The 27,541-nt window shown below is 36.7% G+C and overlaps 1 protein-coding gene across 1 annotated transcript in view; it reads right to left on the bottom strand.

Annotated features, from left to right (window-relative positions):
* Positions 1-27,541, bottom strand: part of ERC2 (ELKS/RAB6-interacting/CAST family member 2) — a 937,319-nt gene that overhangs the window by 450,160 nt on the left and 459,618 nt on the right. The window contains exons 11-12 of the mRNA XM_032592316.1: positions 14,785-14,978; positions 8,981-8,992 (exon numbers count right to left, since the gene is read on the bottom strand). Coding sequence (XP_032448207.1) covers positions 8,981-8,992; positions 14,785-14,978 — 206 coding nt within the window. The remainder of the gene's footprint in view (positions 1-8,980; positions 8,993-14,784; positions 14,979-27,541) is intronic.

Below are 27,541 nucleotides of genomic sequence, written 5' to 3' on the forward strand. Positions count from 1 at the left end.
CCATTATACCACTCGCATAAGTATCATTCTATAACTCCTATCAATTTGCTTCCATCTTTCTAGATGCTGCTTCTAGGAATAGTTCAAGTTACACCAAAGTGCCTGGTACAAAGCATACTTACAATTACTATTTGATGAAAGTAAGTCAATGAATATAGGAAACAAATGGATGAAGGAACACACAGGGATACTTGGCCTCTAAATTCAATGTTAGGTCCTTTTATGCACAGGTACAGAAAACCAATGGCTGAATCTTAGCTATTTTGTTCCAGAAAAGTCTAAAATACATCCTTATGTAAGACAAAGATTGCTTTTAAATGGACATAAGATGAATTTTCTAGGTTTACTTACTCACATCCCTCAGGAAAAAAAAAAAAAAAACATTCAGTAGGGCAAGGTTGTTTTCCACCTTAAGCCTTTTATTCTAGCAACTGAATTTTCTATAACTAGGAAAGCCAAGGAGGCTGCCTGGTCAGATTGCCTCCCACCTCTCTCTTGCGTGAACTCCCTCCTCCCACCTGCTATTCTTGTCATGAAAATCTTCATCACAACCATCACCACTTAATGAACATCTGCTGTGTGCCAGGCTGTGCTCCATGCCCAGCGTGCATTCTGACCACAAGCTCCTGAGGGATAAGTGTAATACACTGTCTCCATTTTACACACACAAGGATAGGCTTAAAGACCTGTGGATGTGTGTCCGACATGCCACAGCAATGAGGATGCTATTTCTTAAGATGGAGTTTGATTTTCTACATGTAACATTCTGACAATAGGTAGCAGTTTGAATAACCTGAATTACAAGTGAAATACTAATATAAAGTAGTAGGTCTGGGATAGATGATACACATGAAATCCAAGATCAGTGCTTCTTTATCTGTTCAGGAATCCCTAAAAAGCCCCTGCTTTGCATGTTTAGGTGGCAGAGAGCACCCACACTCACCAGAGTGATAGGACACCTATGTGCCAATTGCCCAGTGAGTGTTTCTCACCAAGGCCCACTCATCACAGGTTATCAGAAGATTCTCCAGCTATTCATTATTATAACCAACTCATTTTCTCCACGGTAATTATCTGTGAGCAACATATCATGCTGTCCTTGGAACCATCAAACTGACATATGATTAAATAGCAGAGGGCTCTGAAGTTAAATTTAAAACCACTCTCTTACACTTCAACTCACACATCACATCGAGATCTGTCCAGCCATGGGAATATTCCAGTTGACCAATACCAAAGGCCATCAAGAGACTATTCCATTACTTCATGTTCGCATCCAGGAAAGGTAATGGTTATGTTCTCAAAACCTTCTAGAGAGATTTTCCAAGACCTGAAGTAAAATTTTGCAAGGCAATTCTCTGTTTGAAGCTCTGCTCCTGCCACACACTAAAATGTCTCAAGAGTTGCTTATGTTCACACCACGTGTCTTCACAATTACATGTGGGGTCTCACAAGAAATAGCATAATTTGTCCACACATGGTGAGGATCACACACTTTTCAACTTTCACTGAAAAAATTATTGCAAAGCATAAATCATTGTACACTCAGTTCTGTTTATACCAATAAGAATAATGCTTATATTAACAATGTTACAGACTAGAAAAAAAAACTGGAAGAGAAGGTCACTGGGCAAGCTAAGAGTTAAAACATAAGTCTCACTGCTCTTGGACTGAAAAAAAAGCAACAGGAGAGTCTTCAAGAGGAAATTTCTTTCCATTCCCTGACTCGCTCTGTAATTTCTAGAATTAAAGTTTTTCTATAAAAATAATTCTACACAGGGGCGCCTGGGTGGCGCAGTCGGTTAAGCGTCCGACTTCAGCCAGGTCACGATCTCACGGTCCGTGAGTTCGAGCCCCGCGTCAGGCTCTGGGCTGATGGCTCAGAGCCTGGAGCCTGTTTCCGATTCTGTGTCTCCCTCTCTCTTTGCCCCTCCCCCGTTCATGCTCTGTCTCTCTCTGTCCCAAAAATAAATAAAAACGTTGAAAAAAAAATAATTCTACACAGTTCACTTTATTTTTGCAGGAGCTGTGAATTAGAAAAAAACAACTTTTTCCCATCCTCAATAAAATAGTTGCACCCAAAGCAAAATCAGCCAATTTCTGTCTTCCTATTCTGCTTTTCATATTTATTTACCTTGATATTATAATTAATCTTCAACTGTATAGTATTCATTAAATTTAGGGTAAAATTAAAAAGAGCAGCAAATATTAAAATTATAAGAATTCCTTACAAAGAAACTTCCAAAACCCTTGTTAGGTATATTAACAACAAGGTATTTTGTTCAGAGAAACATACACAGTACCCACTCATTTTTAAATAGGTTCCTCCAAAACGTAGGCTTCACAAAAATGTGAAATTATGCAGTGTGAAAATTCCAAGTACCTTTACCCAATACAGAAGAGAGTCCCAGTCACTAGTTGGATAGGTTTCCCTACAACGTGAGCTGGTATTGTGGGTAATGAAGTGATAGAATTCACATTTCATAAGAAAAGCCATATAAAGGAAATAGATATTATTTTTCTAGAAAGTGATTTATAATAATACTGAGAAACTATTTTTTAAAAAAATTCCTTCCCCTTCTCAACATTTACAGAAAAGGCTAACATATCTTGAGAAGATTTACTATTTGCTGATATTCATCCATATGGTAGTACCAACCAAAAGCCAGGAGTATAGACAGAATGGGTGGGGAAGGGGGGCGAAGGTTTTGAAAAACCACAAAGCAATGGTTAACCCGACCAACTTGGCATCTCTTCTCCTGGGGCCAAGATTTACCAGGCCTACCCAGGACTATCCCTTGATTTTGCTGTTGTTGTCATTGTTTTAACAGATCTGCAAGTGCAAAATGGTTTTACTCATCTCGAAGGAACCTCAGAAACACACTGTACCACAAAGCATTTCAACTACAATGCAAATTGTGTTCCTTCAATCTTCTTCACATTCTAGAGAATACAGATAGAGAGCCAGAGCAGCCACTCAAGCAAAAGTTGAAAAGTAAAAATAATATAGAGCATAAAGCCCTAGCTCTACAAATTGGAGCTGGCTCAGCAAAACATTAGCCATGGCAAGTCCTATCAAGGCCAGGTTGGAAAGGTGCAAGAACCAACCCCTGGCTACACCTCAAAAGTTCAAAAACATTTCCAAATATAGAACCCACTTTATGTTTGCAGGAGCTGTAAATCAGGGAAAACAACTTTTTCCATCCCCAATAAAATATTTGCACCCAAAGCAAAATCAACTGATTTCTGGCTTTCTACCAGTTCTGCTTGGGCATAAAATTTTCTGACACTTCACCAGAAATGTCAGCATTAGTATAAGGCAGCTAAAAGAGGGAAATAATTTTCTGACCTGTGGATAACCCCTTCAACCCCAACAGGAAAAGGAATTTTAAAAAACACCTGAAACCCAGTTTTTCCAGTTATTAGTATAAATGGGACAAACTATTTTTCTTAGTAGCCAAATCCTTCCTTATAGGAAGTGCTGGTCTTTGAATTCAGTGAGGGAAGGGGTCATGTCTGTTTTACTGCTATATTCCCATACCTCACTGACTCAATGCAGAAGGATTTCAATGAACAGTCAAGAAAAGAGGGGAAGGAGAGGGAGGGAAAGAGAAAGAAGAGGAAAGGAAAAGAAAGGAAGATAGAAGGAGGGAACAAAAGACAGAAAGAAAGGGATAAGAAGGGGAGCAGGGAGACAAGAAAGGAAGAAGGGAGAGATGAAGGAGTAGAGGAGGGAAAGAGAAAGGGAGAGAGGGAGGGAGAAAAAGATAAACTTAGAAGGAGATGTTTCCTCTTCTCCCTTTGTGTCTTTACTTTTCTTGAACTTTCAAGCAACCAGCTTGATAGAAAACTAATCATATCTTTTCTGAGGGCTTCCTGTCTGAAGCAGTCAACACAGTCGACTCCACCTCCAGGAAGAGCCCACCAGCAACTCTCCATAGGGACCCAGTAGAGGGCATGAGGGGTGAGAGGGAGCGAAGGAAGTTACTGTCTTCAACAGTCATTTATTCAACACACAGGAGTGTGATTGCCACTTCCAGTGTGTGCTACAACACCATGTGGAGCTGGAGATCCAGCCGGTGCTCAAGGAAGCCGCCATCTACTAGGAGACACAGTGCCTAATCCAAGGTAGGATATAACACAGGCCAGGAGAAAGGGTCAGATAAAGCTCAGGAGGTCAAGGCAGGGAGAAACTGCTTCTGCTTCAGGGGCTCAGGGAAGGTTGGACAGGTGATACCTGATAGGGCCATGAAGAGGCAGGATTTTTACAGAAGAAACCAGCCCAAGGAGGGGGAAGAGGTGGAGGGGGAGGGAGGCAAGAATCACAGAGTGAAGAGAGAGGCTGTCTGCACAGCCAACAGGACAGTATTTCCCCAAGGTGTTTCATGTGGTCTATTCTATGAACCCCATATTTGGGAAACTGTGGATCCTACTCAATTGCACGGGAGTCCCTACTGCAGGCCTTCTCAATGATTTTAATGCAATTGAAGAAGAGGTAAAAGATTCCATTTGTAAATCAGAAAGGACTGGCTTTTGGGTGAAAAACCCCAATTTCTTCACTTACTAGCTTGTATTAACTTAAGAAAAATATTTAACTTTTATGAACTCCAGTTTCCTCTTCTCTAACATGAAAGAACAGACAGTCCCAACCTCATACAGTTGCTATAAGTAAACACTACAAAAAAAGTTATTAATTCAGTGCTGGCACTTAATGTCCAATATTGTTACTGCTGCTGTTACTTCTACTTCTGTTACTTCTATTATTATTAATATCAATGTGCATAACGAATATAAAAATGAATGTAATATACATCATTATTTCTAACTTTTTTTTTTAATGTTTATAGAGACACAGAGCACGAGAGGTGGAGGGGCAGAGAGACAAGGAGTCACAGAATCCACAGCAGGCTCCAGGCTCTGAGTTGTCAGCACAGAGCCCGACGTGGGGCTTGAACTCACGGACTGTGAGATCATGACCTGGTCTGAAATCGGATGCTTACCTGACTGAGCCACCCAGGCGCCCCAACACATCATCATTTCTTAAGCGATTTGGTCAGTTTTTCATCAGCTATCTTTTTTTACATTTATTTTAAAGAGAGAGAGAGAAAGAGAGAGCATGAGCAGGGGAGGGGCAGAAAGGGAGAGAGACAATCCCAAGCAGGCTCCACATCCAGCATGGAGTCTGACGCAGGGCCCAATTTCATGACCACAAGATGATGACCTGAGCCCATATCAAGAGTCAGACATTCAGCCAATCGAGTTACCCAGGCGTCCCTTCATCAGCTGCTTTTTAGAAATGCCAGGCCATCATATAGTGCCAGGCCTAGCACACAGTAGGTGCTCACTAGGTATCTGTGGAGAGAATGAGGTAAGAACTAGTGAAGAACAAACTGCAGGACAGCAGGGGATGCTCTAGGCAAGTTGTTTTTCATTATTTCTTTGGGCAACAGACCTCTGAGGTCCGGGAGCAATGACTTCATCCTTTGCTAGAAGAATGAGAGATTGAGAGTACAGTACTGAGCTCTGGGGAAACATCACAAAGAGTTTATTTTGGTAGAAGTGTTTGAAGTGACTCTGTAACAATGAGCTCACGCCTGCTGCCAGGCGCCAGCCATCAGCTGGAGCCTGCTTGCCAGGGAGATGCACACAGCCTGTCACCAACAGTACCCCCGCAGGATATGTGCAGGGGGATCCCAGGAGACCCACTCAAAACACAGCTCCTTCCTCTCCAAGAAGGGATACTGAGGCACAAGCAAGGAAGCAGCTGACCCAAGATCCAAAGCAAACTGGAGGCTGGGAGAGCCCAGGAAAGCTCTGAGTCTTCTGGTTTTACTTGGTTGACTCTCTGGCAGGATTTAGAAGTGAATCCCAAAGGATATTGTTTCTTTTTTTTGGTCAGTTGCTGCATACATTTATCTAGATAATGTCATCTGTCATAAGTCACACACTAATCTCACAAATAGTTCCTAGAAATGAGCAAACTTCAACATAAACTCTCCCCCAGAGTGCAATGCAGAGATCCTGTTAAATCTCTCCAGCTTCCCACTGGTTTGTGTGTAAAGAGATTCTTGACAGAAGTGGGAGTTTTCTGGAGTGAGAATCTGACCAGTTTGGAATATGACATTTGCACTTTACCAAACCAGATACTTATTATCTGTCCACCTGAATTCAAGCAGGACAGTCTGTATAGAGTTTGAAAAGGAAGTGAGGCCATTTTAAATAGTAGTTGGAGGGGAAGATTTCCCATGGTGTCCAGAGCAAAGAAAAAGAGACCCAACAGTGAGTCAAGTTTTCAAACTTCAGATTGGGAGGTAGGGAGGTGCAGGGCAGACTACAAACTTCTATGGTAAGAAAGACCACACATTAAAAAAAAAATGTGAGGGGCGCCTGGGTGGCTTGGTCGGTTAAGCATCCGACTACGGCTCAGGTCATGATCTCACGGTCCCTGAGTTCGAGCCCCGCGTCGGGCTCTGTGCTGACCGCTCAGAGCCTGGAGCCTGTTTCGGATTCTGTGTCTCCCTCTCTCTCTGCCTCTCCCCTGTTCATGCTCTGTCTCTCTCTGTCTCAAAAAATAAATAAAAAATGTTAAAAAATGTGATATGTATATATACACATATGTGTATGCATACATACACAAATATATGTATCTCAATTATAAGTCATATAAAGAAAGTATGCTAGCCAGAGGTCCTGTATTCAATTCAATTGTTACATTTCATTTTTTTCCCTTAACTATTTTTTTCCTTTTTCAAGCTTTTACTAAATTCCACTTAGTTAAAATAGTGTAATATTAGTTTCAGGTGTAAAATTTAGTGATTCACACTTATATACACTACCCAGTGCTCATTATAGCAAGTGCCCTCCTTAATACCCATCACCCATTTAACCCATCCCTCACCCATTTCCCCTCCAGAATTGTTACATTTCATTTTATTTTAACTGGTAAACTTGGAGTGGTTGGGGAAGGGGGGAGCACAGTTAACTCTGGAAACTTGTCAAAGCTCAAGAAAGCTTCCAAGACCTATAGACATTTTTGTTTCCAGGAAAGCAGGGCTGCCCAATTTCTCTTACACTAAAAATATAACAAGAGACTGTTTACAATGATTGCACATTTTCTCCATTGTGTGCTTATGGGGCAAGAGGTTAAATGATATTGAAATGATCTGAATCTTGATTTGCCCATATAGTTCACACAACGGACCTGGCCTGAACATCTTACCAAAACCAATCAACACACCGAGCCCCCTGTAGATAGACCCCTTGTCACCCACAACCTCTCCCAGCCCTAATCCTGCATCTTGTCTTCTGAGAGTCAGAGTTCATGTTAATTCACCATGAATGAGGAAAAAACTAAGTACTACACCATACAGTTCCCGACATGTAAGACACAGTAGAATGCCTGTGGACAACATCTGAAGACCCTGGCAGGGAACATGAGGTGTGAGAGAAAAAGGGGTTCCTGGTCTCAAGGGCTTCAATATCAACAGGTGCAGATTAGGAGCAGCAGAGTGAAGGCAAAAGGAAAAAGAAAACAAAAAACATACACAAGGACGAAGGCTAAAAGCTTCATTAAAAGAGCGGATCCAAAACTTGGAGGAAAGGTTTGGATGCCATGTGGCCAAGCTCCTCCTCTCTTTCATTATTAGGTCTCTCTCTGCATATAGGGGCACCAGAAAGTTAATGAACTGTCATTAGCTTTTGGATGAGAGCACTTCTGTAGGACCATGCTTTTAACCTCTGTTTAGATCTCTCGTGAACTCTTGAGAATGGGCTTTGTTCAGTGTGTTGAAGTTCAAGGCAGTTCCTGTGGGACACCCAGTGTGGTATGTGGGAATAGCAGAGATGTGGTTTCATTTTCAAGGTCTATGAGCCACATGGATTGGGAGCAGACAGTGGGACAAAACTGGTGTGTAGGCAGGAGGCCTCATTTTGAAATCACTTGCTGTTAGCATAAATGTATTGGTCTGGTGGCTTAGGTGATAAGCAGTGGACAGAATAAATAGGTGCAGACACTAAATAAAGAGAAGAAAATAGTATCGCTTGCCTCTCAAAAGAACAACCACATTGGCTATCAATTTGAGTCTTTTTCTTCCAAGTTTGGTAGTTCAAAACATACAGCAAGTACCTTTTGGTAAATTCATTGACTGAAGAAATCAATAGATATTACTGCATATTATTGTAAAGAAAAGCCTTGCTTGACTTAAAGGAGAACAAATTACTGACTTGGACCCCTATCTTAGAAGAATCAAATCTGGGATGTGTTTCTAAAGCAAAACGTTCATTTTGCTTCTTAATATTGGGGTGTACATAGTCAACATGGAATCGAGTTTTATATTTGGTTCCATATGCTATGCCCTAGGTAATTAAAGTATGTCTTATGGCTAATAAAAATGAAGTAAAAAAGTCAAAAACCAAAACAATGACAGGAAATAACATGTGTGTACAATATGTTACCAACACACTGATAATTTTCAAAAGTGACTTTTAAAAAAGTATCATAAATCTTTCAAAACATAGTGATTTATTAAGCAAAAAGTCTGAGTGGTTTGCACTATTAAATTCAGCTTTTGAGTTGCTGTGTCACAGGCAAATCTTTTGTTCTCCTAGGTTAAATTTAGCATCCTGCATTTTGTTTTTTCCACTGCAACATGTTTTATCATCATGCAATCAATTTTCTGAGCTGCTCAGGAGAAACACACTAGGGAGTTTTCACTCTGATTTCTCTTACTGATTGTATAATCCAGAAAGCAAATTGTATCAAATAATCCTACAGTGATTTATTTCCATCTTCTTTGCCCTTTCCCACCTATACAGCTTTCTCATAAAAATAAACCATCCCTAGGCATGGGATGAAATGGGGAAAAAAAAATGTGGTGGCCAGAGGAAAACCATTTCAGAAATGTGTTTGTTAAACAAGTGCAAGCAATAAATTGAGCTTAGGGGGGGAAAGGCAGTTAGAAGAAAAACTCAAAGTACTGACCTGAGAGTCAAGCTGATTGGAGCAAGGGTGAAAGCAGCAATTTGGAGGATAAGCAGAAAGGAAAAGGGATAGCAAAAGAGAATAAAAGGAAGGAAATGCATTAGTTTTAAACATACAGCCAACAGATGTTATATTAGCAGGTTTTATAACCAAATGAAGGGCAATAAAGCAACTTTTATCTGATATTACCTCAAAAAGCCCTGGGCACACACTGTAAGCTGTTCTATTAAATATTATACATAAGAAACCAGTACCTGCTCTCATATGCATAATCACTGTAAGCACTGGTGTGAACCAGAGGTGTACTCCAGCAACCCAAGAGCTGGAATTTGCCCTTTTCTGGTGGTTTATTCATTGGGAAAGTTCCTATCTATGTGCATATAAAATTCTTTTATTTTATAAACTTAAATGGAGGTTACTAAGGTATTAGAGCTGGTGGTAAGGACTGATGTCAGAAAAGATTTTATTTGAACCAGTAACCATCTTATAAGATATTCTTCCTTCCTCCTTGAAAGACAAAAGGGGCTGGGCAATTTGGCTTTCTGTTCAAAGATTTCCATTTTCGATGCTCACAAAGCACGGCACCTAGCAATGATCAAAGACACTGTGAGAAGGGCTTCAGGTGAGGTGTTGCCCTCCTATCAGCCTCCCAAAAAAGGACAGAGCAACTTCCAAAGCTGAGAGTAATTTTTTTCAGTTGTGAAAATGACGATCATACTTCATCACTGAAAATATCCAGATGCGTGATAACTTATTTGTACAAAATATTTAACATGCCCTTCTAATAAGTCAAAACAATAAAGTCCCAGATCAAGCAAAAATTAAAAGAAAAAAAAAGTCATGATCTTCTTCAGGCTACTACAGGAGCATATAGTGGACATTCATTTTGTTAACCTATATAATGCTCTTTGTAAAAAACAAAGTGGATATACAAACAGGTTACCAGCTATCTATCAATGGGACTCCCACCATTCCATACTATTAAGAAGTAATATTAAGCATTTCACAGAGAAAGGAAAAATAAATCATCCGGAGAAAGCTTAAATAAGAACATTTCAAATGAAAACAATGTTGACCATGATGATAAAACTCAAAAAGAAAATTCAAGATTAAACACATGGTGAAAGCATTGATTCAATAATCCCTCATATTTGAAATCCCTTTGCAGAGTGTTTCATGATCATGAACACACAACTGATCAAAAATAAGTTAGATCAGGCCATGATCAGAGTGGGGACACTGGCCCCAGCTGTTCCTTCAAGTCCTTCTTGATCAGAGAGGTATATCAAACTATGATCCATGGCCAAGCTTTAGAGAATCCTAAATTGAAACAGTAAGCAAACATTTAAGATTAGTTGCCTTTTCCAAGGGTTCCTAGTTTTCATCAAATTCCCAAAGGCATCCATAATATCCATTACCTTTTCCCAAGGGTTGCTAGGGATGGTGCAAAACCATCAGCCACTTGTTTCATTGAAAGGTCTTTAAACACTTTAACAAACATAAATAGAAATCTCTCAGAAAGAAGAGTTTATATCAAAACAAACAGAACTAGTATCGGGTTTCTCTGACATATCATGAGACTTCTAGAACACAGTATCATCATTTTTTTTTTTTTTAAGTAAAGCTTCAGTCTACATTTTGTAAAACCTGTTAGGAAAGGCATCAGAGAAATTATGTCAACACATTATTGAACAAATTCAGAAGGAAAAATCATAGTCTGTTTCTCAACCTTAGATAAGGTGCTTTTAGGCATCTGAAATGATTTCTCAAATGTCTGAATGTCTGATGACATTATGTCTTGATCCAGTTAATTAAGTGCTACCTGTTTTCTATTCCAATGTTATTATGTCTTAGGAGTAGAACACTGAAGGACCCACTCTCCTCTCCACAGTGTGGAGGGATGCGATTGAGGGCTTGATTTGGGAATTCCCTGTCTTCTAGACATATACCAACAACCCCCCTTAACATATTTAAGATAATTACATGAAAGGTTACCTGACAATTCCTTCCCATGGGTGAGATGTCAGAAATCCAGTAGCAGCTGGACTTGTTTGACAAGAGCTCTATTAACCTCTCTCTTTTCCCTAAGGCAGAATTAATTCTGAAACTCTAAATTAAACTCAGAGCCCTTGATGGGCACTGACACAGAAAGACCACATATTTCACTCCCTCTAACGTTTAATTGCCTATCTGATCATATAGCATACGTGGTATCTAGCACTGGTGATCAGATAAAGACTTCGACCTGATTTGGACCAACCCTCAGAGATATGCTCAAAGTCCTTCACCCACGGGTGTCAAACTTCCCCAGAGTCCCCTGCTGTCCAAGGCAGAAGCTCCCTGCTGAGCCATCAGCATCAAGTGCAAGACTTTATAAGAAAGACTGCACATGGGGATCACACTGTCCAATATGCATTTTGAAAAGCAAAATTTTCAATGGCTGATGAAAACCATCATTCATGTAGAATTTAAGAGGTAAATGCATCCATGTAAGGGCCAGGCAGATGCTATGTTGAATATATACATTGTGGAGAAAATAAAAAATGGGAAGATTATCAGAGTAGAAAACAAACAAGAATTGCCCTCTAAGAGAGAAGTGGGCCAGTGTCCGTGTCATTTGAGTTATATTATTACTAACCCTGAACGTTTTGTTGCACATGACTGAAGTTCTGGAATATTTTAACACTTGCTGCCTTTAAAAAGAAGTCTTTTCACTCTGGTAGGTCACATTACAGACCAGAGACCACAAATTTATTTCAAGTTCAATTTTTTGGTTTTCAAAATCACAAACTTAATTGCAAACACTCCTCCATGACTCCAAAATGGAGATATATGTCACATTGCTAAGAAATCTTTAGTTCCCAACATTATAAGGTAGGAATTGTGTAGTTTAAGCCAGAAAACGGAGACACTGCCCAATTTCAAAAGGGCTGCCTGACAAACGAGGAAGATGTTTTGGTCAGAATACACATGTAGCTCAGCAGATAACACTTCAGAAAGGCAGGCCAAGGCTGAGCTCTCCTTTTCCCAAGAAACTTTCCCTCTTGCTCTCTACCCCCACCTCCTTTGGGGCCTGGGTTGGGGCTGGAGCTCAGACATTTCCCAGACTATGTTCTGCTGCTGGACCCAAGATACAGGCAGGCAGAGAACTGGGACAGACTCAAGTCCCACCACACGTTTAATGAATTACAGTGCTTGGGAGGCATCAGCTTTAAGGAAAGGCAAAGATAGAGATAAAGAAAATGTGCAGAAAGTACATAAAGATAAATGCCTATAAAATCACTGTTGTTTTAATGCATTCCATATTGAGGATATTAAAATGTGAATATTTTTGATGATTTAATGGCACTAGTGTCCAGCTAAGACCTGTCTGTCCAACTAAGACTATGCTATTTTTATGCAAATATTTATAGTAGCTGATCCTGATTTTTCAGTTACAGTTCTAGGGAGCTGGGTTAGTACAGAAAAATGCCTTCAAAATGTGGAGCCCATCACTTGCTTCCATGAAAGCTAATAAAGATGAGACAGATCTCCTGTGGCCCAGCAGCGATGCCTCTCTGCCAGTTATGTGACTATTTAGTGCTACTGGACTAACTTCTTCCTTCTAGCTCCCTGGTAGATTGGATTGTTCTCAGTCACTCACCTGTCAGACCTGGGTTCAAATTTCAACTTTCATTCTTATAAACTCTGAAATTTTAGAAAGTTACTTAATCTGTATAAGTCATAGTTTTCTCATCTATAAAATGAAGATAATGATACTTTCTGTGTTGTAAGATTAAATGGTATAAAGTATTGCAGGTCAAGTGCCTAGGAAAGTGCCTGATACACATTGTGAGCATAAAATATACATATTATTATTATTATTATTATTATCTAGGGGATAGATAATATTATAAATATTATCTAGGGAATAGATAATATTACACCTTTCAAAGACTCACAGATTACAGTTTTGCCTTTTTCTGACCACAGGACCAATCTCCAGAAGGTAATTCAACCTTACAGGGTCTCAGTTTCCCCACCAATAAAAGAGATGTGATCATAACTTCCCTGTGACTTTACATTAGCTTTTTAAGGAAAGTTTTGGTCCTAATGTATAATTCCAAGGTAGCCATGTAGATACATCTAAAATTAACAGTGATGGGGTGCCTGGGTGACTCAGTCAGTTAAGCATCTGACTTTGGCTCAGGCCATGATCTTGCAGCTCATGAGTTCAAGCCCCACATAGGGCTCTGTGCTGACAGCTCAGAGCCTGGAACCTGCTTTGGATTCTGTGTCTCCCTCTCTCTCTGCCCCTCCCCTGCTCGCTCGCTCTCTCTCTGTCAAAAATAAATAAACATTAAAAAAAATTTAATTAATAATAAATTAAATTAAATTAAATTAAATTAAATTAAATTAAAAAGTGTTTTTAGGAACCAATAGACTGAGAGAACATTCCCATATCTTAAAATTAAAATTAAGCCCTTAAGGATTTTAATTTGTATGCTTAGTCAGGAAAAGAAATTCTTGATTTAATCGCTAAAATTGGTCACACTATATAAAATTCTGATTATCATCGAACTAATACTAAGATTTTAAGTGAAATACTAATTGACTTGGAATCTGAATACATTAAATTCTATGTTTGAAAATGTTGAAAATTTGAGAATTAACCTATCCATTTAATACATGGCCACTTAACCTTGAGTATTTACTTGTTTTAGCATTCAACTATTCTAATAATAGAACTGTTGCACCAGGACCTGGCACCTGAAAAGTATGATATATTTTAAGAGATTGTTAGAGATTCATTTCTAACAAGATTTAAGGTGCACAGCTGGCACGAAGCAGAGGCAAAATTTGAACCCAGGTCTTTTTGTCAGTACAGCCTGTGAGCTTTCCACAAGGCCATAGGGAGCTATTCTGCACGTCTTGACGTCCTTTCAGGCCTCACAAGTGTCTTGATCAGAGCTGGCAAACATTCACTGATTTATTTAAAATTTGCTGATCTCTTCCATATGGACTGAATCTAGGAAAGACAAATTCTGCCTTATTGCTGAACCAGTAAGAAATCCTCAGAGGTAATGGAGTTACGTAAGATTATTCAGAAATTCTTTCCTTATATAAAATATAGGAAAAAGCATTGATAGAAAGCTTATTTTTAGAGTCTATCCTATACCTAAATACAATATGGATATGATTTATCTGAAAATCTAAATGTTCTGGAATCCTGATACAACCGTCTTTGTTTTTAGACAGAATCTGCTATCAGGTAGACCTGCCTTAGATCCTATTCAAACATATTTATTTAACAAATGCTATAAGGTCCTCTTACAAGATACATCCCTAGATGAATGTGTTGTGGTGTGCCAAAAGACATCCAAAGGATGCAAGCTCCTTTCCCTTTCTCCTATCTTGAATGAATTTCCAAATATATTCTTCCATATTCTTTGCCTGAAACAAACCTAAACCACAAATGCTTGTCTTTTATGGGAAAACAGCAACAACAACCACTACTAAGGTTTCAAGTAGTCATAGCCTCAATTTTTCACACACTTTGCTGTCCCAAATGTGAAATCAGGGACATCACTCAAGAAACTTGGCCATTTCTTTCTTAAACACTTAAGAAGTACATAAGTGCTCAAAAGATAAGCCAGTTGGTTTCTTGAATGTTCTAGAGAAACACATCATCCCTAATAGGCCCCATTCTTTGTTTCCAACTTGAAATAGGAATGCGCATTCCAAATCCCCCACCACCTGCAATGGGCAACTTAAGCCCATGTTCACTCATTGCTGACAATTCATAACATGACTGCAGAACTTACCTCTCAAGTTCTGCAATCTTCTTGTCCTTGTCATTCTTTTCATTCTCCACCTCCTTGAGGATCTCCAGCAACCGGTCGACTTCCGCTTGGGCCTTGCCACACTCATCACGGTAGTAAGATGCCTCTTTATCAAGTTGTTTTATCCGGTCTGCAAACTCAGGGTTCATCCTGGAGTCATCTTCAATATTATGAGCCTTCAACATTATATTTTTAAAGAATGTAGTTAAGACAACAATTTAGAACAATAGGTAGTGCAGTCACCAATGGCCCAGAAATTATCTTTGGAGAAAAAATAATAACCATCAAGAATTATGGGTATACTGTCAGTTAAAAGGCAAAATGGAAAATCCTACATTTCAGCTCCCTTGGAACAATGCTGATTTTAAATTATATTACAGTTTCACAGGGAAGTTTCTTTTATTGTTAATATTTTGTTGCATTAAATGTTACTACTTTTGGGGTATTTTTCCCCCACCAAAAAATGGGGGATGGTTGGGAGTAGAGACTGACATCTTTATTCCTGATGCTTTGGCAAGCAGAACGAAGACAATTCAACTCCTCACAGTTAAGGAGGAGATTCATACCAACAGCTTCCTTTTCCAATAGAGAAACTGAGATAAAACAATATTAAATTATTTTTCCAAGAACCATCAAGGGTATATGTAAAGTCCGGTAACATATAAGAGACTGGTTGACTGTTCATTGAACACTTCATCCCACTGAGAGATTTCAGCAGAAGATGTAGGTTGAAAGACAGACTTGCAAGTGAGGAAGGGCTTTCCAGCTAACAGTCATACCCATAAATTCTTGTTCTCTTGATGAAATTTAACCTTAACCAGGAGGAGGATGAGCTAATTCATGAACAAGCACACAGACAAGAATCTGCAAACACATGCATGGGTGGGTGGCAGCTTCACACACAAGAACATACACAGGCAACAACACAGCAACAACACTGCAGAATAATTTGCAGCCAAAGTATTTGTGGTTTTGTGTGTCTGAAAGTGTGTTATGGCTTTTTTTTTTCCCAAAATAAACTTTTGGCTGAAATATTCTCAGACAGATGGAAAGAACACTGCACTGCAATGTTTTGCCTACCCCTTGTTTCCCATTATTCCTAATTGACTTCTTCAAAGAGTAGGCAGGGAAAAAACAAGTAGTTTAACAACAGTGCACATTCAACAGAGAAAGTTCTGAGAAGTCATATATGTATGTATCTCCAAAGTCCATGTGTGAAATAATACAATGTTAACAATTTATTAGGACTTAAGTTGTTCTGCTGTCTTGCTATGTAGAACAGATGTTCATTGTGTTTTTATAACTTTTTTTTTTTAATTTCAGGGAAAAAACAAGGCAAGCAAGCTATAGCTACTGTGGGGTTAAATGAATCATGCATGGTTAGAAAAATTAACACTAATACTGCTATTACAAGGTTGACAGTTTTTTTGCAATGATTTAGTTGAAATAAATTAAAAAATTAGTATAAAAAGAAATTTCTTATTTATGACAAAATCATTTTTAGAATAATATTCTTGCATGTAACATATTATTTAAGCATGAGGATAGGAAAAAATAATTTGCTTTCATGTTCTTTAATCTAAGATTTCCTTACTCAACACATAAACTCAACTATGCAAAAGAACTTGGAAAAATTTATCAGTTCAACATACTACTATCAGGTACTGGTTTATTCCCTTTTACCAACACTTCTCAGAAAACATTTATTTTTGTTTACTTAGTATATGCATTAGGTTTTATTCTAATAGATTACTGAGCTTTTTCAGTATAATTTAAATAATCTGAAAGAGAAACCTGAGCTAATATGCCTTTAGAAGTTTATTCACCTAACAATTTTATTTTAAATTGAAGTAATGAATATTTAAATTTGTTAATCTCCACTTTTAAAATACAGAGTAGACACTCTATTTTAAAAGAAAATAACTATTCCATATACCTACTTCTATTTGTGATAACAATCAACTCATTTCTCTTGTATCAGAAAAGCACTTAAAATATAAAATTTTAAAAACTGCTAAGAAAAAGAAAACAAAATATTCATGTTAATTCTCTTCCACTTTTATGCTATGTTACCATTATTTTATGGCAGCTAGAAAGCTTCTCATGACATTTTTCTCAAACTACCCAACCAATAATATTAAGATCTTTATAAAAGGACTCATGAACTGAGTAATAAGAAGCTAGAACATAAGAAATTTAAATAGGTTTTGATTGTGTGTTTCTGATTTAGGATTCCCTCTTGACTCTAATTTAAAGATTCGCAAAGAGCTAGCAGTTCAGTTAGCCACTGTGCTTTATTTTGGTTGTTTTTATTCTTATGATTATTATTATCATTACTTTTAATAAATGGGTACAGGATTACTAGTTGCAAGACCTAGATTCTAAATTTAGCCCTGTGTCTTATGACTACTATGGACAAAGGGGTTAGCCTCTCCAAGGACAGCAAAAACTACCAAATAACAAACATAGGGAAGGTATTATTCATTTGTATTCTTATTATGAGTATTACTTTATGATATGCATCCCATTGGTACGGCTTGTTATACAGCTAAGTTCATGGGTTTATTTAGTTTTTCTTCCAGATACTACATACACCTTAGAGAAGCCTCCTGCTAGGCTTACAGAAAAAGCAGTCTGCTGGTGGATGGGTATCTGAACACATTCCTTCTTTTAGCTCTGTGAAGAGAAGATAATCTAAGGCCAGCTTTCGACACCAGGTGAAATTAGGTGGGTTGGTATTCTTTTCAACCCAACAAATGAATACTGTTAAAGGATTCATGGGATGTTTCGAAGTACAGAAAGCCTAGCAAAAGACATACCTCAATCTAGACCACTGTTGGCCTCAAGTGATACTAAAATGAGATCATGTTATTAAAAGAGATCATAGTCAAGTTTACAGTTAGCCTGGTATCTGTTAGATAATACTTATGGGTGTCAGTAATTCTTCTTTTTAAAAGGAATGGGCAACTGCAAGAATACCTTTGAGTTAAATACATCTCCGTATCAATGATACGTGCCAGGATTTTTGGAAGGGTAATTAAATAAAGGTGTAAATAGATACCCTATAAAAAAATTTTTGTAAGTCAATAGAAAGCATTAAGAAAGAGTTGTATAGAGATGGGCAAGTAACAATTGCTTCTGGGTCATCATTAGTGTCCATGAAAAGATTCAAGGGATGAGTTTCACATGACTGACAGCTGGTAAGCCCCCTATCCAACCTGAGTAGTGGAGGCAAAAGTCTCCACAGAATTCATAAAAGATATTGTAGGTAGCCACCTCCATTTGGCTTGAATCATAACTTTTCAGAGGATGGGCTAAAATTGTTAACCAGCATTACATGAGTGTGTTATATTGTGATCTATGGACTTGAGGGTTATACTACATATACTAAAGAAATACAGGAGGAGATTGAGCTTATAAAGCTATGCTTCCATCCAAGTTATAAGGCCAGAGCATCCTCTAAAAATGAAGTGAAGGAAGCATTTTATTTACATTTAGCAATACTCTTGCCTTTTCAAATTATAACATGGGTTCTTTAACCTAGAATGGCTGGTTACTTCAGACACTGAAGACAAAAATAATAAATATATTTGAGTAATGATTATCTGAACAAATTCCTAGCATGGCATTCTGGCCCATTCAAGGTTTAAAGTAAAAATACACAGTAATTCTTTCTCCTTATGGATGCGTTGATTTCAAATTAGCCCCCCCTAAAGGTCAAGAAGTGATTGCCCATTGCATTCTACTAAGGCACATCAACTTTGTCCCCTATCTGTATTAGTGGGGAATCTAGCTCTTGAAAATACAGATTGGTGGGGATTTAATGGTTTTAGAAGTTACTTATTATCATAGATATAGGTAAGAATATCATCACTTTCAAAGATATTTACCAGTCATTAAAACCAAAAAAATATCAATAAGCATTCTTTTTTTAATGTAGAGATTTAATTTTGCTGATTAAAACCAGTTGGTTTAAAGGCAAATCTAGATATCTGGTTCTGCCTCAAAATATTTCTGGTAACTTTGACAGCAACTCTCAAGCATCTCAGAAACACAGAAATTGGGGAAAGAATATTTCAGAAATGTCTGTATTACATATTAGATCAGTAAGTTTTGAGGATCCCCCAATTATGTTTCCTATATTTCCACATGTAAGGAAATTTCCCTACAAGTGGGAAAAATCAAAACAAACTTGGGAGCTTCAATGATGTGGGCAAGCCTTGGAATTTTGATGTAAACTGACTTTGAAAGCCTGATTCAAGCACAAAAGAGAAATCTGGTCATGACTTAGGACAAGTAGTACATAACAATACCTAGTGGCTATTTTAATTATAGAATTTAGAACTATTTTAGGAAATAAGGCAAAGTTTCAAGTTCATGTTATTTATATTTAAATTAAAGAGCAAAAAGTGGCTTAAGGCAAACCAGAGAGTGATAGCATCAATATGAAAAATCGCAAGTTCATTACTACTTCTCTTATAAAGGTTAGACATTGATTATATTCAGTAAAACTCCAGTTCATCATTCTAAGTGCTTAAAAGGAAAACATTAACTTTGGCCCAGAAACCTGCTATGAAAATTGGGCAGGGAATATTCAATTATAATATTATATAGCATTCTCTCTTTGAAATAGGGCCTAACAATTTAAAAAAAATTATTTCTTTCAAAATAAACAAATGATTAGTCATGATCGTAAAGTATAAGCAGAACACTAACTAACGAGTCTGATAGTTTTTCTTCCCTGATGCTTATGAGTTTTAGCAATAATTTGCTAAATTTACGCACAGTGAAAATATGATTCCTGATTGCAGCACTTTGGGGGTTTGGTGTCTGTTAACAGCACTTTAAAATTCCTTTCCTATCTGAACAGCAGAACAGGGTATATAAACTACTTTAAACATTACATTTGATTTCAATATTCTAAAAAAAGTTCCATTCTTCACATCTTTATGAACAAAATATTACGTTTTTAAAAAAATTTTTTTAAGTTTATTTTTGAGAGAGAGAGACAGAGTGTGAGGGGCAGAGAAGAAGTGAGACAGAATCTGAAGCAGGCTCTAGACTCTGAGCTGTCAGCACAGAGCCCGACATGGAGCTTGAACTCACGGATCCTGAGATCATGACCTAAGCCGAAGTTGGTCACTTAACCAACTGAGCCTCCCAGGTGCCCATTTTTTAAAAATATCACTTTTTAAAATAAAGTTTGTATGATTAAAGAACTAGAACATATTATAAAATTTACATTTTATTTAAATCCAATTAATACAAAATATAAAAGCTGAGCCTCAATACTTTATTAAAAATCTAACAATGATATGTCTTTGAATCTTATACTACTTATTTCTAAAGGAAATTTTTCTTTTATAATTCTAGCTAAGTACATCTGAAATACTCACATTTTTCATTTTATAACAACTATTCTAAAATCTAACATTTTTCACAGACGGAACACATAGGCTATTTATAAATAAATAAACAAATGTTCAAAATAATTTTTCTTATGTCACACATATACAAATAAAAAGAATCATCTGTATGCTTAACACTTTTTAAGACCATTCAAACAAAAATACAATTATAATGTAATCCCTTCTAACTATGAAATGTCCTAAAATTAGCAAAATAGAGAACTGAAGTTGTCTGGATGTTCTTAAATAAAACATGTGACCTCAAATCTTCAGTGTTATTGCACATATTACTTGAGTTCTTTAGACACTGAAAGCCTAGAGCAAGTATGAGGTGTTTGTGTGGGTCCATGTGTTAGTACATGCTGTGTGCATGCCATGAATTGTCTCTTAAATAGTTGTAGTTTTCCATTGTGTTGGGGGACTAGTCTATGAGTGAATCAAATAATTTTCATAAATAGGCAAAAAAATTGCAAAAATAAACCACTGTACCTAAAAATGACTGTGAAAGCATTTATAATTCAGTCCACCATGTTCTTGGGATTGCACAGTCCTATAAATCAAGAAGACCTAACTGAACATTAACAAGATTTTTTTCTCTCTAGACTGGAAAAATGCTTGGTCTTTTTCTTGTAAACCAGTGCATAAAATGTGAGCCCTGCAAAAGATGCGTTTGCAGAAGAGACAGGATTTCAGTGGATAGTGACCAGGCAAGGGGAAAAATTCACAGGTGTGGAGGTACATCAGAGGGGTCTCAAGTGGGCCCTGGCCAGTCACAAAGTTGCCCCCAGGGCCTCCAAATCAGTCATTTGCCTTGCAGCAACAAGGATATTGTACAATGCACTAAGCTGAGGACCCAGAAGCTCTAAAGTTTTATTAAAAATTTATGAGACCTCTGGATACCATCTCTGGGCATAATAACTACTAGAGTTACAGCAAAGAAGGTATTTGAGACTGATGAAAAAAAAACATATTATTTGCTGGAGTTAAGAACTAAGGGAAGAAAAAGAATTCAACTGAAGATAGCCTGCACAGTGTTTATAATAACAAGACAAAACTCCTCCGGGAGTAGAGACTGATAGTTAAGCTGCAGAAAGGTTATTATTATAATAATAAGGATACAAAGATAAAATTTTAGATTCCTACGAAATGGCATTGCAGCATCACTTAGTATTACATGGGTGACTAAAGTAAAAGTTAAAGAGTTTCAAAAGTAGGTTTACTTCTACTCTAGGAGAAAATGTTCCCAGGAAGACTTTAAAGCTAAATCTTTATTTATTCTGATTTAGTTTAGATTAATGGGCATAGAAGTGACTATAAGATGATCTTATTTAACAAAAATAATTAAGTTATAATTCACCAAAATGTATAGGGAGGCCTGATTCAAAATAAACATACAATAATAAAAGAAATTTCCTAGGTATCAATAACTGGTTAGAAAATAAAAGGAATAATACAGCATTCCCCCAAAATTCACCTAACATAAATTTTTAGTAACTTAACAATTATATATAGGGGCGCCTGGGTGGCGCAGTCGGTTAAGTGTCCGACTTCAGCCAGGTCACGATCTCGCGGTCCGTGAGTTCGAGCCCCGCGTCAGGCTCTGGGCTGATGGCTCAGAGCCTGGAGCCTGTTTCCCATTCTGTGTCTCCCTCTCTCTCTGCCCCTCCCCCGTTCATGCTCTGTTTCTCTCTGTCCCAAAAATAAATAAACGTTGAAAAAAAAATTAAAAAAAAAAAAAACATATATATAGTACTGCTTAGGATCTTTAAAAGGAACTATCACATGCCTATAATAGAAAAATGTCAAACCTTTACTGTAAAAGATCTCTGAAATAAACAAAAGTTGTATCAAGTTCATGAACTGGAAGAAATAATATTGGAAAGATATCATTCTAAAATTATTTTATAGGTTGAGTATAATTCAAATAAAAATTAACAAATTAGTTGACAAGGGTGATCCTGAAATTTACTTAAATAATAGAAAATTAAAGGTTAATAATACTAAAACAAACCAAAATGAAAAGTAGAAACAAACTAGGGTGGAATTTATTTCACTAGATATTTTGAAAATATTATAAAGCAACAATAATTAAAATTCTGACTCAACAAGCAACAGACACTGATAAAACCAAATGGAAGCTCAGAAACTAAGACATTCATCCAAATGAGACATACAATGAACAGTATCAAGATCAGTGGATAAAGAATTATTTGATAAATGGTACTGGGATAATTAGATAATCATTCAAATCATTTAAAAAATATATACGTGAAAACTTCACCTTTCAAAATGAATCAAAATAAACTAAAGGGGTTAAATCGATGTGAAAGGTAACATTAAAAAAAATTTTAAATGTAGGTGTCTATTCTTGAAATCCAATAATGACTTCTAAGCATAAAGGAAATGAGAAAATCATACAGGGAAACACAAGCCAAGAAACCTAAAAATAGTTTTACTTATTTAAAAAATACTTCAATGAAATTTTATCACAAATCTGGCAAAGATTCTATATAAAGCAAAGAATGACTCATACAAACCAATGAATGAAATGATAAGGTCAAAAACAAGTGCTTATGTGACTTAAAGAAACAATTAAGAGAAGAAAAATACCAACAGCTAATAAAGTTATTAAAAACCTCAACCACTCTAGTAATAAAAGAAAATAAAGTTAAAATAAGAAAAAAAATTCCATCTACACATTTATCCAAGTTATGTAAAATAGCAGTTTTCCATGTTGGTTGGGTGTGGCAGAAAGGCTGCCTTCATTGTGTTGGAAGTGTCAATGCTAGAATTTCTCTAAAATGCATCTTAGCAAGAACTATCGGGACCTTTCAAAAGTCATTTACCAGGAACTTATTCCATGAAAAACAGAAATGTCTGGAAATTAATATGGAAAGATGTTTTTCAGAGCATTATATAATGGCAAAAAAGAAAAAAAAAAGGAGGAAAGGGATGAGCAACATTTGGGGAATGAGTAAATACAGCAAAATGTCACATAATCCCTAAGACAGTGTTTTGGAGTAACAGTTACTAGAGAAAATGCTGATGAAATGTTATAAAAACAGGATCTACAACTCAATAAACACTGACACAATTTGGTGAAAAGAAATAAGAGTATTAAATAAGAATAAAAGAGAAGAAAGGAGACAGAAGAAAGTAAAAAGGAAGTAGGGGGAAGAAGGGAGAAAGGAAGGAAAGAAGAAGACAAAGGGAGAAAGGAAAGGACAAGAATAACAAAAAGATGTCTGGGTAGGGAACCACACAGATGTTCCTAGTGATTATCTTTGTGTTGTAAGACATCCTGTTATTTTTATTTTCTCTAATAATTCTATACTTTTGTAAATTCTCCACTGTGACCATATGTTATTTTTATAACCAGGAAAACATGATTATTTTTTAAAAGACTCTTAAGGATAGAAAATCTATCATGCTGTATCCCTATCAGTTCCAAAAAGAACTGGACCCTGAGAATATCTGCAGACAGGGAGAGTTAAAATAATGAAGGTTGGCTATACGTCCAGGATGCCAAACCAATGGGTTAGCTTCATTAATTTGAGGAGTAAAGTTTGTTTTTGCTTCCTGGAGACCCACCACTGTGGTTAATATGAAGGCAAAGTCCAATAAATGCCATATTGTCAAAATTTCTGGAAATGATCTAAAAGTTAACAGAGGTATTTCTTTGGTCCTACCTATCCTGACAAGGATGCTGAAATCCTATTGTGGTCCTGATAAATCTTTGCTGCTACAGGAAAAAATGTCCTGTACACGCCCAAAATGTGACATACTTTGGTTTTCTTCCTGTCTTTAGTAAATGTGAAACAATTTCAGTGGGATTACTTTACATCTTTTAAAAATGATCTAATGAAAATACTTATTTTTCCCAGGGTCAATTTTCAAGCTTAAAGATATTCCAAACTTTGTCCTTCTTCACCTACCCATTGTTTTGAGCCTGCTTACTAACATTCCCATTCAAATGTTAAGAGAAAGGAAATCTGGAGTATTTTTCCTGATCTACTAAAAATCGTATTTGGGGAAAGAGGTTAATAAAGATACACCAGGGGCGCCTGGGTGGCGCAGTCGGTTGAGCGTCCGACTTCAGCCAGGTCACGATCTCGCGGTCCGTGAGTTCGAGCCCCGCGTCAGGCTCTGGGCTGATGGCTCGGAGCCTGGAGCCTGTTTCCGATTCTGTGTCTCCCTCTCTCTCTGCCCCTCCCCCGTTCATGCTCTGTCTCTCTCTGTCTCAAAAATAAATAAACGTTAAAAAAAAAAAATTAAAAAAAAAAAAAAAGATACACCAACTGAAATTGAGAAATTGTTTGCGAAAACAAAATTTGTTTTAAAGTTTGGAGAGTGGAGGTTGAATCTAATTAAATACACCCAAGCATCTTGTATACCATGCTGGATGTAACCTGGAATAGCAGCTTAACAAAAGTTGTTGGCTGAATTGTTTCTTTTATCTATGCTATTCTTCCCATGATGTGAATTCATAAATAGGAGGTAATTAGAATGCATTATAGCACAGATCACATCTACCAACTGACAAATTCTGGTCACCTTTAGGTAATATTTCACCCAGTAAGCCAGTTGAGTTGACAAAACAAAAAGGTCTTTCTTCTTTAATAAGTTAAAGAAAACAAATAAACTGCTTCATATAAATGCACACCTGTCATTAGGATTAAAAAAATCAGTGGTGGCATCTGGGCTAGCCATTTTACATATATTTTTACTAGTTACCTGTTTTGTGTACCATTAAGCTATAATCAGAATTGTTACTATCTGTTATTAGGAGGCTATATTTTAGTTTGTCCTCGGCCAAATGACATGTTTTTAACTGTTACAAAACCCACAATAATGTTCATCATTTACCAATTTCAAAGAGCATAGCCCTATTTTTAAATCTAAACCTATTTTAACTTCTATCATTTGTATATAATTTACATCGAGCTGCTTGCTACTTTATGAAATGCTATCCCATTTCACATAGGTAACTCTGAGTTAGAAGGATCTAAGAAAGAACTCCCTGAGCCCAGATCTGCAGCTGACCTCAGCTTTTCTATAAAGCTTAGAAGGATGTGATAGCAGAGCTGGCAATATTTTCTTGAGTTCTTAATTTTTAAATTTCACATTCAAAAGAAATGGCAGTGGCCTTTGCACAGATCATTTCTTTTGACAAAACGGAAATGGGAAGAGACTCATAACTATTTTTAAAACCTCCCCAGTATGGTACACTGTGACATGTGATCAATGGATCCTCATGCTTTGATATGTTACAGCGGGAACTTTCAGAAATGACTTACTGGGTTGTACATCTGATTGAACAACTGCTCAGCTTGCTACATTGCAAAGTTGGGGAGGCATTGAAGCACAGACAGGGAAAGAAGGAAAGATCCAGAAAAACAGCATTAGCTCAACAAATCCAGTGCATTTGCACAGACAAACTGGTCGTTAAAAAAGAAGAAATTTCAGTTTCTAAACATTCCACGGTGAAAGTGAGAGGCTCTAGGGAAATAAAAATGTTGACTTTGGCTCCTAAAAAAGAATAGCTGGAATAAGAAATTTAAGGTTTGTGTTACTTTCCCTTTCTCAAGTTAAATAACCCATGAAATAAAGAAAGCTGTCCACTTTTGATGATACATGAAGTGCTGGCCTCTAGCAATGAATCAGAAGAAGTACTTTTGGCCAAGCCTGCAATTTATTACCTGAACTTCAAAGATGGTAATAATAAAAGATTAATTAAATCTTATCATTGAATTTATAGCTCTTTTTTTTATATTAACACAAGCCTGAAGTTTCTATTCAGTCTAACTTTAGGAAAATACAGATCAGCAAACAGCAGGTTAGCAATAGCAAGTATCAGTAAGCAAGACATTACAGGATTAACAGTAAATGGGAGAAGAAAAAATTAAGTCACCAGGAAGAATAAAGGGAACCAAAATACAGTATTATCCATTTCCCATTACCAACTTGTACTGTTAGTTCATAATTAACAAAAAATATAATTTTTAGTGACTATCCTATTATGTTCCAAGTGCTTCAGAATTTGTAATGCTCTCCAGTCTTTTTTGTGTAGAAGATTTAAATTTTGGTGGATTTAAATGTACTGAATATTATTTTAAATATCACTCCCTGGTTCTATTTCTTAAATACCTGCATCATTAACCTGGGGCTCAACGTCAAGGTGTAGAAGATGAAATATTGTAAGAAATTTCACTTTGCTTTACGCTGAGACATGTATGTGCCTTTAAAGAGCCTGAATTTTTTATTTGTTCAACTTTGATGAAGTAAATGATAATCTTGCCCTGGTTAAAAAAACACCCACTCTCCTCAAAGATGATATTAATTGGAAAATTACCAAATACCACAAACTATAATGTTTTGAATCATTCTTAATTGATTTCTAGACATACAAGGTAAACTTACTTCTACATATTGAACACCATATATTCTTGAAAGACAAAACTACCCACTTGTCACTAATCAGGTTCTTCTCAACCCCTGGGTGTCTATTTAAGATTAATGAACACACTAATTTGTAAAGCATGCTCATAACTAGTTGTTGTATGTTATGTGGTTATACCATCTTATCAGCCTCACAAATATCAGTAAAACTTTCCTCACACATGAATATCTGATGTGTGAATATCTGTTTTTAAGAGGTGAGATGCAATGTGTAAGGACTAATTCCTTTTCTGCCTATAACCATTTTTCATCATGAAGGATTTGGAGACTTAAATTAACAGTACAGTAAAGGATTAAAAGTAACTATGCATGTGAATGTTCTCCATAAACTTTTATGTAAAAACTCACCTTACCAATGTCAAGAATTGTTCATAAGACCAAAATAAATTTAAATCACAATTTGGATGCCACTGTAATTGGCAGACAAGGTTTCTGTTCAGCTAAACACATCTACAACGTTGTGTACATTTTATGGCAAAAATACTTGGACGCTCACAAATCTTGAGCAAAATTCCATTGGGAATTCATGGTTTATTTATGACATAATAAAACTATTATGTTTTCAGCTTTCATTTAGTAACCCTTTATATTTTATTCACAAGTCACATACCCTTTTATTTAAAAGGAGGCCCAGACACTCCTTAAGCTTTTATAGCTGCTTATTTTTCCATGAGTAAATGATGTGTTTATATGTATATTCACATACTGTTGGCTTATATTTTCAAATATTTCATGTAGATCTCAATTCTTTTTAAGGTGATGGGCACTTGAGGTTTTTATGGAACTATTTATTAGCAGAAATTAAAGACTACTAGGAAAAGTATTTTAAACTTTTGAATTTAGTTAATGCTAGAGAGCCAAGAATAACAAAA

Source organism: Lynx canadensis, chromosome A2 (genome assembly GCF_007474595.2).
Source record: "Lynx canadensis isolate LIC74 chromosome A2, mLynCan4.pri.v2, whole genome shotgun sequence".
Lineage (NCBI taxonomy): Eukaryota > Metazoa > Chordata > Mammalia > Carnivora > Felidae > Lynx > Lynx canadensis.